Consider the following 12,223-nt stretch of genomic DNA (forward strand, 5'->3'; position numbering starts at 1 on the left):
GGGGGTCAGTAGATGAACTCTCCAGGGACGTCCTGCAGGGCGCTGAAGGGCTCCTCGAACTTGAAGCGTTTAGAGACGGCCTTCTGCTCGGCGGCCAGGGCCTCCTTCTCTGAGGTGGAGCTGGATGACTGGCGGCACTGGCCCAGGGTGTAGGCAGCCACGACTATCAGCTCCTCCGTCACCAGGCCACCCACCTCCTCTGCCTCCTCCTCCTCCTCCCCGGCCGTGCTGGAGCTGCTGGGGGGTTCGGGGCTGCTGGCGGAGCTGCTGCTGCTGCTGACCTCCTGGTCCTCCGCTGGGACGATCTCCTCCACCGTCTGGGTGTCCTGAGGCTCTGAGGGCTGGAGCCAGGGGTGTTTGAGGCACTGCTCCGCTGTGGCCCGGTCCCTGATGACACAAGAGTCTAAAGTGATGCCTCATGTATTCCTAGACATAGTACAGATACAGGTTAGACTGTGAGTACGCGTCTATGTGGAGGAGGAGGAGGAGGAGGAGGAGGTGAGGACTGACTGTGGCTGCTTGAGGAGCAGCGTCTGGATGAAGGACACGGCCGTCCGGTCCAGCTGCTGCAGCTCCTCCTCGGTGTAGCTCACGTTGAGCTGAGAGATGTTGAGGAACGTCTCCTGTTTGTCCTCGCCCAGGAACGGAGAGATCCCCGTCAGCATCACGTACGCCAGAACACCGATGCTCCTGAAGAACAGAGAGCAGACCGGGTTAGAAACAAGAACATGAGGGACATCAACGAGTAAAGTCTGATCACTTCTTACTGAGATGGAGACATTATGGACAAAAAAAGATTTAATTTGAACTAATAACTTCTTTCTTTACGCACTGACAGTGAAAAGAGAAATATGTTGACTCTTTAAGTCACTAAGATGGATTTACATTTCCAAAAGGAACTGAAGTAAGAACAATGGACTTTATTCCTGAGTAATACTGAGATAATATTTAAACTGCCGTTTGGTTTATAATGTGATCAAAACTGTATAAATCAGCGTTTCTGCAGTGTTAAAATTGATTAAACATAAGACTTTAATAATCAGTTTATATTGTTTATTACTCTACATGACAGAAAGTCTCCAGTTTTACGTTGTTGATATATGATGTTATGTTTTATCAAACTATATTTAACAAAACCATATATACACAGTATTAAAATAGATTTATGTCAGGGTCTTTGGCAATAAAAGCTTTTAAAATCCTTCTGAGGACTTTCTATGGTGGAACTGAATTCCTGCAGATTATGCTCTTTGCTGGTAATGCCTGTAGGGGGCGCCAGAGTTTGAGATTCTACAAACTATAAACAGGAAGTTACTTCAACATGAAAAGAAGAAAAGCAACAGATCATATATGACAAATACATAGAGGGTAAAATAAGACATCACTATAAAATGAGTAGGTAATAAATGCTATGAGTGTTATAAATAAAGTTATAAATGGAGGATGTGGTGGTCTAATGACAGGAGGAGAGTCCTCTGGTGTTTCTAAACCTGGGCCGTTCTGTTTGGAATAAAAATAATGGTTCATCGTCCAACTTAAACTGAACTCGGTACAAAGAGAAACACTTTCTTACCACATATCTGTTGCTGTGCTTATGGGCTCATAATTCAGAATCTCAGGAGCTAAAAAGATAAAAACAGAAACAAGTTATCATCAACTATCAGACGACTGCTGGATATTCCTGCCAAAGTCACAGAATCAAGAACTCACCAACGTACTCCAGGGTTCCCATGATCTCTCTGAGTTCCTGGTGGCTGCTGACCATCCTGGACAAACCGAAGTCAACGATCTTAATGTCTCCCAGAGGAGAGCTGCTGGTCAGCAGGATGTTCTGAGGCTGAAAGACAGGAGACACGTTACTGTCTCTCCTCCATGTCAGAGATGTCTTTTATGTCTTATAAACCCTGATCACTGTGTTTAAAGGTCTCTATCTCCCACATGTAGGTAACACCTGTTTACTGGATGGTGCCACTCATCAGTTCTTTTCTTATATATGTGCGTTATATTAGTCAGGCTTCTCATCTTCCTTGTTGGTTGTTCCTAAATTCCCTCTCGTGCCACCGAGGGATGTAACCACATGCAAAATAAAGTGACAGCAGAGAATCAGGTGTTTTTTGTTTCCTCTGACCTTCAGGTCGAGGTGGACCACGTTGTTCTGGTGGAGGAAGGCCACTCCCTCTAGAATCTGTCTCATGAGCCTCTTCACGTCCTCCTCCCTGAAGGACTCGTCCTCCCGGTCCGACACACACTGGTTGAAGATCTCTCCTCCGGCAGCGCTGCAAGAGACACATACAGACATGTTGTTTAGAGTCAGCTGTCTGTCTCTCACAGAGACAAAGTTTGGTCAGTGGGAGGAAACCGGAGCACCACAGGAAACCCAAACCACAGCCTGCGTTCCCTCCTTCATCTACAACCTCAACAAAACGAGCATGAAGCTTGTCTTTTTTTTTATTTTTTTTATGGCGAGTCCCATGAGACACGGTGGATATAAAGCGCTCTCTGACCTCGGCGTGTCAACGCACGTGTTCTGACTCGCTGGAGGCGGCGTCAGAAATAGCGAGGCACCTCCAGATATAGCAAACTAATTATGAGCTTGGGTTGAATGAGGCCGTTTGTAGGTGTTGACTGATGGTTTTCTCTCCACCGCCACGTGAGGAAACACGGCTGTGATTATAAAAACAAAAGTAAACTGCTGCCACCTTTTTCTACCACCTTTAATTTCCTCTGACCTGAAATAAACTCTGATGGATAAACAAAGAAGAAAATCCCAAAAAAAAAAAAAAAGAAGAAGGAGGGAGAGGACATTCAGGAATAGACAAGGCGTCCCCTAAGGGTGCTGGTGAATTAGGCTTTGTCTCAGAGGAAGGTGGAAAGATATAGGATATAGGAGGAGGAGGAGGAGGAGGAGGAGGAGGAGGAGGAGGAAGAGGAGGGTTGAGTGACTGTTATATTATTTCAAAGTGAGAAGAAAAGGCCTTTAGCATGACTGGTGAGAATTAGAAAAACTAACCGAACAAACTAGACGTTAGAAACGAGACACGTTAAAGTCAGATCAGGACACATTGATCAAAGTATGAAGAACAAATCAGTGAATTAAACTATAGACAAAGACATGCTGGTTAGGTTCATTGGTGATTCTAAAATGGCCGTAGGTGTGAGTGTCTCTCTGTGTTAGCCCTGTGATAGACTGGAGACCTGTCCAGGGTGGACCCCCCCCTCTAGACCAATGACAGCTGGGATAGACTGGAGACCTGTCCAGGGTGGACCCCCCCCCCTCTAGACCAATGACAGCTGGGATAGACTGGAGACCTGTCCAGGGTGGACCCCCCCCCTCTAGACCAATGACAGCTGGGATAGACTGGAGACCTGTCCAGGGCGGACCCCCCCTCTAGACCAATGACAGCTGGGATAGACTGGAGACCTGTCCAGGGTGGACCCCCCCTCTAGACCAATGACAGCTGGGATAGACTGGAGACCTGTCCAGGGTGGACCCCCCCTCTAGACCAAAGACAGCTGGGACAGACTGGAGACCTGTCCAGGGTGGACCCCCCCTCTAGACCAATGACAGCTGGGACAGACTGGAGACCTGTCCAGGGTGGACCCCCCCTCTAGACCAATGACAGCTGGGATAGACTGGAGACCTGTCCAGGGTGGACCCCCCCTCTAGACCAAAGACAGCTGGGATAGACTGGAGACCTGTCCAGGGTGGACCCCCCCTCTAGACCAATGACAGCTGGGATAGACTGGAGACCTGTCCAGGGTGGACCCCCTCCTCTAGACCAAAGACAGCTGGGATAGACTCCAGTTGGGAGTAGTTTCAGTTTTAGGAATCGTGCAACGACTTTGTCTTCTTCCTCTTTGGGGATTTTGAATTTTGGAGATCTTAGATACACCCTCCCATCACTAAAGCCACTGTCTGGTGATGAATGAATGACCATCAGGACCAGTAGGGTTAAGATCAGAATCTACAAATCATAAATGATGTGATTTTCTTTGTTAACTGTCGACACAGAGATTGTACCGTGTCCCATGTGAACATCTGCGCAGCCAGAACAAACTTGAACCACCTCCCCACAGAGGAACAAAGGCCACAGTTAAACGTGTGAGGTTTGAGTTTTCATTGTTGAAAACCACGACTCTTCATGAAGCTATTGGCTATCAGTTATTGGTTTAGTATCTTAGCCGTGGCTGAGAACGCTCCCTACACACAGACAGCCTCTTATTACATACGGCAGAGATCACTGTGCATTAATGGAGGGAGCGCCAGAAGAACAGAAAGGATTATGATCAACAATTAGGTCAGAATGTGTGAAGTAGTGACGGCTGGTCACACCTGGTCACACCTGATCACTTGGCTGCTTTCTCACACGTGCATGAAAATAGTTGGAGTGAAGGTTAAATCCACAGGATCAGGCAGAAACTAATCCAGTCTGACACACAAACAAGAACCTTTTAACTAATGTGGCTTCAGAGGAAACACAAGCTTTACTGCATGGTCCTGATCCTCTAACACTGATTTATAAACTAGAGTTGGTCTCCTGTAGCGTCCTAAAGTCTGTCCTTGTCTTCCTTGTCTTCTCCTAGAGTTGGTCTCCTGTAGCGTCCTAAAGTCTGTCCTTGTCTTCCTTGTCTTCTCCTAGAGTTGGTCTCCTGTAGCTTCCTAAAGTCTGTCCTTGTCCTCCTTGTCTTCTCCTAGAGTTGGTCTCCTGTAGCTTCCTAAAGTCTGTCCTTGTCCTCCTTGTCTTCTCCTAGAGTTGGTCTCCTGTAGCGTCCTAAAGTCTGTCCTTGTCTTCCTTGTCTTCTCCTAGAGTTGGTCTCCTGTAGCGTCCTAAAGTCTGTCCTTGTCTTCTCCTAGAGTTGGTCTCCTGTAGCGTCCTAAAGTCTGTCCTTGTCTTCCTTGTCTTCTCCTAGAGTTGGTCTCCTGTAGCGTCCTAAAGTCTGTCCTTGTCTTCCTTGTCTTCTCCTAGAGTTGGTCTCCTGTAGCTTCCTAAAGTCTGTCCTTGTCCTCCTTGTCTTCTCCTAGAGTTGGTCTCCTGTAGCGTCCTAAAGTCTGTCCTTGTCTTCCTTGTCTTCTCCTAGAGTTGGTCTCCTGTAGCTTCCTAAAGTCTGTCCTTGTCCTCCTTGTCTTCTCCTAGAGTTGGTCTCCTGTAGCGTCCTAAAGTCTGTCCTTGTCTTCTCCTAGAGTTGGTCTCCTGTAGCGTCCTAAAGTCTGTCCTTGTCTTCCTTGTCTTCTCCTAGAGTTGGTCTCCTGTAGCGTCCTAAAGTCTGTCCTTGTCTTCCTTGTCTTCTCCTAGAGTTGGTCTCCTGTAGCTTCCTAAAGTCTGTCCTTGTCCTCCTTGTCTTCTCCTAGAGTTGGTCTCCTGTAGCTTCCTAAAGTCTGTCCTTGTCCTCCTTGTCTTCTCCTAGAGTTGGTCTCCTGTAGCGTCCTAAAGTCTGTCCTTGTCTTCCTTGTCTTCTCCTAGAGTTGGTCTCCTGTGTCTTCCTAAAGTCTGTCCTTGTCTTCCTTGTCTTCTCCTAGAGCTGGTCTCCTATAGCTTCCTAAAGTCTGTCCTTGTCTTCCTTGTCTTCTCCTAGAATTGGTCTCCTGTGTCTTCCTAAAGTCTGTCCTTGTCTTCCTTGTCTTCTCCTGGAGGTGGTCTCCTGTAGCTTCCTAAAGTCTGTCCTTGTCTTCCTTGTCTTCTCCTAGAGTTGGTCTCCTGTGTCTTCCTAAAGTCTGTCCTTGTCTTCCTTGTCTTCTCCTAGAGTTGGTCTCCTGTGTCTTCCTAAAGTCTGTCCTTGTCTTCCTTGTCTTCTCCTAGAGTTGGTCTCCTGTGTCTTCCTAAAGTTTGTCCTTGTCTTCCTTGTCTTCTCCTAGAGTTGGTCTCCTGTGTCTTCCTCAAGTCTGTCCTTGTCTTCCTTGTCTTCTCCTAGAGTTGGTCTCCTATAGCTTCCTAAAGTCTGTCCTTGTCTTCCTTGTCTTCTCCTAGAGTTGGTCTCCTGTGTCTTCCTAAAGTCTGTCCTTGTCTTCCTTGTCTTCTCCTAGAGTTGGTCTCCTGTAGCTTCCTAAAGTCTGTCCTTGTCTTCCTTGTCTTCTCCTAGAGTTGGTCTCCTGTGTCTTCCTAAAGTCTGTCCTTGTCTTCCTTGTCTTCTCCTAGAGTGGACTGGATTCAGTCCAATAAATCTTTCAGTCAAAGTTAATGTAGTGTGGAGAGGGTAGCTGGTACCTTGTGTTCTCTTTTCCACGGCAGCCATGTTTAGTCACGTGATGTCGCTTCTTCTTCTTCTTTGATTCTCGGCAGCTTTGCCGCTAGCCAACCGCCATTAACAACACAAGACGTTTTGACGCTACATTAGCGGAGTGTAGTCGACGCATAATATTTAGGGTTTTGCTGTTGAACCTTCTTTTAGTATTGAACGATGATGTCCTACTGCCTCCTCAACAAATATCCACACTGTAATATTTGAAAAACAATCTCTCTGGCCTTATTTTCCAGATTAAAGTTCTTCCGTACAGCAGCCATCTTTAATCACGTGATTTTGCTTCTTCTTCTTCTTCTTCGAGCCAACCGCCATTAAAAGAGAAGAAGAAGAAGACGACGTTTTGATGCTACATTTAGCCGAGTGAACTCGACGCATTATGTTTAATGTTTTTGCAGTTTAATCAAGCTGGTAGTATAGAACGATACGACCACCCCAACAAACATAAACATTACAATATTTAAAAAATTATTAAACTATTTTCTAAACTTGCTGATTTCATATTAATTTTACTTTTTCCAAACGGCAGCCATGTTCTTCTTCTTTAATTTTTGGCCATTAATACAGAAGAAGAAGACGTTTTAACGCTACAGGGATATGGTTTTGGTTTATGTCAGACCTAAAATAAATACCGTAAATACAAAAGCTCAGGTCTGTCTGAACTCAGATACCATTTTAAAAATGCCTGGACATACCTGCCAACTTTTCAAAAAACCTTGGAGTGAGATTTTCGTGGGTGACCAAAATTATGCCGTGCACGCAGTCACACAAATTGGTGGCTCAGATATTAGATAATTGGAATTAATTTGATGTTGTACCCATGTTGTACCCTGCATTCTGGTGGTTTGTGGGGAGGTTCAAAGCTGTTGATAGGGGCAGCCCACTGAAGATGGACAATATTGGTTACATTCTGTGAAGCAGACATAGCTGAAGGTCCACCCCCAGGAGATTTTGGATTAAGTAGATGTGGTTTCCAGCATTCTAGTGCATTTTTGGGCGGTCTGCTAAAGATGTGCAATACCTGAACTTATTCTGATTCATGTTCGGCATCATGACTTGTAGGTCTTAGTCTGTAGACTTGAGCTGAACATTCAACCAGAAAACTATCGGTGTGCCTAAATGACAATAAAGCCTTATTCATAGATCAGTGTTTAAGATTTGACCTCGGTAGGTTGATTGATATTTTGATTAAAATGGTATTAAACTAATTCTTAACTAAAACCTAACCTATGTTGTGAATAATTGTATTCTTAAGAGCACTTAATGATTTATGTTCAGCCAAAAACGACACAACATTAGTTAGGGAGGGACATTATTCTTCATTCAAAGTCTCCCACCACATGGTCCATCAGAGACAAATGAAGTGCAACAAATAAAGTGCAACAAATAAAGTGCTTAAACAGTACAACTTTTTCAAGCAATAAAACAGATGAATGCATTACAAAAATAGCTAAAATGAGGCATAATCAGTATCAGATGCAGATCAGAAGCTGGGTAAAGTCCTTGTCTATGATCTGTGTGCATGGTTATACTGGCCTAGTCTCAGCTCAGATTCTCTTCTTTATCAGACTTCTCAAAGTAGTTTCTGGTTTCTCCTGCTGTCTTGGCGGTCTCTGTATCTCTTCTTCTGTCTACTTCGGGGTGCAGGCATAGATAGTAAAGGGGTGCACTGCAGGTGTAGCGCAGCGCAAATGTTCAGGGGCGCTCATCAGCGCCATCTACCTTCGTGGAGTTTGAAAAGGAACGGAAGAGTCTCGGAGCAAGATCGGATTTTGTTTTTTGTTTTTTTTTGCGTGAGAAATTGGATGTGTGGCGTGAGTGCGTGTGAAAACAGGCAAAACCGTGTGTCACACGGCGAAAGCGTGAGAGTTGGCAGCTCTGCTGGATCGTCCCCAATACAGATGTCCCGATACACTCCTACCCACATAGCAACCACTTGCACTCGGCCCACATGCCTGAAAGAATTCCGGCCCTTATGTGGGCCACATCCGGCATCCAACATGTGTGCCAGATAAGGCCCACATCTCAGCCACACTTCAACCAGAGCTGGCCCTAATGTGGCCCTAAGGTGGGCCAAACCATTTTCAGAAGTGGTTCCTGATGTCAGCCTTAACTCAGCCACTATATTTATGTGCCATATTTATTCATATATATATATATATATATATATATATATATAAACAAGTACAGTATTATAAGCAAATGTTTATTTATTTTTTAGTCATGTCAACACAGTACACACACCTGCACATTTAACAAACATTTAACAAATTTAAAAACTGTACATTTATGATTCTAGACATGTCCATAAAGGTTTAAGATTGTATTTGTCACATACAGTTATATATAGTACAATGCACAGTGAAATGTATTCTTGTACCTGCAGCCAGTAGTAAAAAAAAAAAATGAGTACTACAGTAAAACAGTAGTAATTGTAAATTCCTTAACACACAAGGTAAACAATACAAGTGTAAATGTACACCGATAAAAATAGAATAAAATATAGACTGTAATATAGAATAAAATATAGATGGTAAAACTCAAGTGTAAACTTAGAGGGGGGGTAGTTTGTATATATACACACATTTACGGTATTGAGCAGCTATGTGAGTAAAGTGCAGTGGTATAAGTGGTTACAGTTCAGAGTTGAGCAGGCGGATGGCATGTGGATAGAAACTGTTCTTCAGCCTTTCAGTCTTTGTCCTCAGGCATCGGAAACACAACCTGATGGCAATAGAGAGAAAACTGGATTCTCCCCACTCTCAGCACGAGTTTTAGATATGGTGCTGTCCATTTCCTGCTTTCTCTTCATCCTCTTCAGTCTGCCACCATCTCTACCTGGAGAGAGATGTAAACATCTTTTGATGGTCCAGTCTATTTCCTGGTCTGTGGCCCCAGATGTTAGTCAGTTACGCCAACAGCAGCTGAAACATACACACAAAGCACAAATGATTGGAAATTAACATTTATGTATCATTAGGTAATATGGCTACAGTAATTCTATTAAAACTGATAGTGATGACAATATTCAGATAAATGTTCTCCCTACATCTACTTGGTTTAATTTATGTACAAAACAAGGACTTAGTGTTACACAAACTGAGTAGTCAGTATCAGTATGTAATCAATAAAAAGATTCTTAAAAATAGAGTCTGTAGGTTTGTAAACACAACATTCAAACTGACCCGTTTTATGGTTGTTTAATAGTTTCAGTCTAAGTTCCTAAATCTCAAACTTCCCACCAGTCCCCTAGAACTGAAGAAGCTACTCGGATGAGTTGTGAAGCGTCTTCTCAAAAAAATAAAATACAAACACATAACACATACATAAATAAAACTCTACAAGTCCACAGTTGCCTTTTTAAACGCTATTTTTGGATTGAAGCACGATATATCTGCAATTGTCAGGTCAGCGGAAAAAACACGCCAACGGTCAGCTAGCAGAAGCTATGGTAGTAGCACTAATGTTTAACTAGCCGGAAAAAACGTGAAAAAAGAAAACGACCCCTTCGGCAAAACATCTGCTGTTTTAAGTTCGTCTTTATCATTAATTCAAAACGAATATGATAGTTTAACAGCAACACAGTGCAGTCCATCCTTTCCTGAGCCGCATTTTAGACTAACGGTAATCGTTAGCTAACGCTAACCACGCGTTAGCCACATAGCTAACCGTTAGCCACATAGCTAACCGTTAGCGCCCCTTGTTAACATTCAGGCTAGACTCTAGACAGTATACCAACGGCTAGCGCATTGTCTCAAAAACAAACGTTATCGTAAACATAAAACTGATGCATTTCTGTTGGGTTTTGTGTTCTCATTTATTGTTGTTTTATGCTTTTATTTTGAAGCTGTACGTTCGGTGGAGGTCACGTGAGCCTCTTGGGCCAATGAGATGTTGTGGGCGCGTTTTTTGTTGTTATTATGAACTTTTTCTTCCGCCATGTCTGTTACTGAGAAGAGATGTGAATAAAAGACAACTAAAAGAAAAGCTGGTGTTAATTATTTCCCTCCTAAGATGGCTGAAGGAACAGAAAACGTAACAGGTTATGGGCCCAGGCGCAGTACAGGAGGATGGCAACAGAGACTAGTTTTCGACGGAGACGAAGAGAAATATGAACTTTGGGAGGTAAAGTTCCTCGGCCACATGAGACTACAAGGTCTGAAAGACGTGCTTGTCGGCACCGATAACATCGATGCAGAGAAGAATGCACAATGCTTCGCAGAGCTAATACAGTTCCTCGACGACCGCAGCCTGTCGTTGGTGATGAGAGAAGCCACAGACGACGGCAGAAAAGCACTACAAATATTACGGAACCACTACGCCAGTCAAGGTAAACCCAGGATAATTGCCTTGTACACAGAATTAACGTTGCTTAGAAAGGAGCCAGAAGAAACTGTGACAGACTATATCATCCGGACTGAAAAAGTTGTAACGTCACTTCGAAGTGCAAAAGAAACAATTAGTGACGGGCTTATAATCGCCATGATTTTGAAAGGACTCCCAGAGTCATATAAGCCATTTGTTGTACACACAACACAGAGCAGTCAAGAGATGACTTTTATTGAGTTCAAAAGTAAACTAAGAAGCTATGAAGAAACAGAGAAGTTTGAAACAAAGATAAAGTCAGACAATGTAATGAAAGTGGATGTGTCGTCCATGACGTGCTATGGATGTGGAAAACGTGGTCATTTTGCACGAGACTGCCGCCAAAAAGGAGCCGCGAAGTGGTGCAGCTACCACAAAAGCTCAACACACAGCGATGAGACGTGCAGGAGGAAAAATACTCACAAAGATGATGCAAAGCAATCTGCAGAGAAACAAGAAAGTCATGACGAAGAACAAACCTACGTATTCAAGATTAGTCAAGAGCTCCTCCCAGATAACATCAAAGAAAATGGACTGATGGTGGACTGTGGAGCAACATCCCACATCATAACAGAGGAAAGTAAGTTTACAAGATTTGACAAGACCTTTAATCCACAACAGCATTTTATGGAGCTTGCAGATGGCACCAGGGAGAACAACGTAGCTCTCAAGCGAGGAGATGCAGAGGTGATGCTACGGGACCAGAAGGGGAGAAACGTCATGGTAACACTGAAGAGGGCCCTGTTCATACCATCGTATCCTCAGAGCATCCTCTCAGTAGAGGCAGTAACAGCTGATGGGGCCAAAGTGGTTTTCCAAAAGGGGAAGAATGAACTGACAACCAAAGATGGGACTGTCTTCCGCATCGAGGAACTGGAAAGACTGTACTACATTGAAACGGTAAATAACAATGAAAAATGGGTTGATTACTCAGTCAATGACATAATGTCTAAGGACAAAGTGAATTTAACGGGTGATGCCAAAACATGGCATGAAATACTGGGACATTGTAACATTGATGATGTGATGAAACTACCTGATGTTGTATTAGGCATGAAAATCACGGGGGAAACTAAGATTGACTGTAATGTTTGTACTGAGGGAAAATTCACCAACAGTAGAAGTAGAAATGCTGATGCAAAAGCTTGTGCGCCCCTCGAGTTAGTACATACTGACTTAGCAGGTCCAATAGAGCCAACTGGTCAAGATGGGCATAGATATGCCATCTCATTCACAGATGATTTTTCAGGGGCAGTGGCTGTTTACTTCCTTAAAAATAAGAGTGATACAACATTGGCCACAAAGAAGTATCTTGCAGACAGTGCACCTTATGGTAGTGTCAAATGTATCAGATCAGATAATGGTACAGAGTACACAAGTGAGGCCTTTCAGGCCCTTTTAAGAGAAAAAGGTATAAGACACGAGACATCATCCCCTTACTCTCCACATCAGAACGGAACAGCTGAAAGACAGTGGAGGACCTTGTTTGAAATGGGGAGATGCATGTTAATAGAAAAGGGGTTACCAAAAGCATTGTGGCCTTATGCTATTCAAAGTGCAGCCCATATCCGTAACAGATGTTACAATGAGAGAACTAAAAACACCCCATACTTTATGCTAA

At 43.9% G+C, this 12,223-nt stretch overlaps 1 protein-coding gene across 1 annotated transcript; it reads right to left on the reverse strand.

The window, feature by feature from the left end:
* Positions 1-5: 5 nt before the first annotated feature.
* On the reverse strand, positions 6-3,687 carry LOC311503152 (serine/threonine-protein kinase 17A-like; the record flags this gene model as incomplete). The annotated part of the gene is made up of 6 exons (XM_084565704.1): positions 3,642-3,687; positions 2,129-3,195; positions 1,711-1,837; positions 1,574-1,622; positions 511-690; positions 6-387 (listed from the first exon to the last, which is right to left on the reverse strand). The coding sequence occupies exons 2-6, from the start codon at positions 2,297-2,299 to the stop codon at positions 6-8; spliced, it is 909 nt and encodes a 302-aa protein (XP_084421830.1). The 5' UTR covers positions 2,300-3,195; positions 3,642-3,687.
* Between the last annotated feature and the right edge of the window lie 8,536 nt (positions 3,688-12,223).

The sequence above is a fragment of the Chelon labrosus genome (assembly GCF_963514085.1).
Source record: "Chelon labrosus genome assembly, chromosome: 18".
NCBI classification, from domain to species: Eukaryota; Metazoa; Chordata; class Actinopteri; order Mugiliformes; family Mugilidae; genus Chelon; species Chelon labrosus.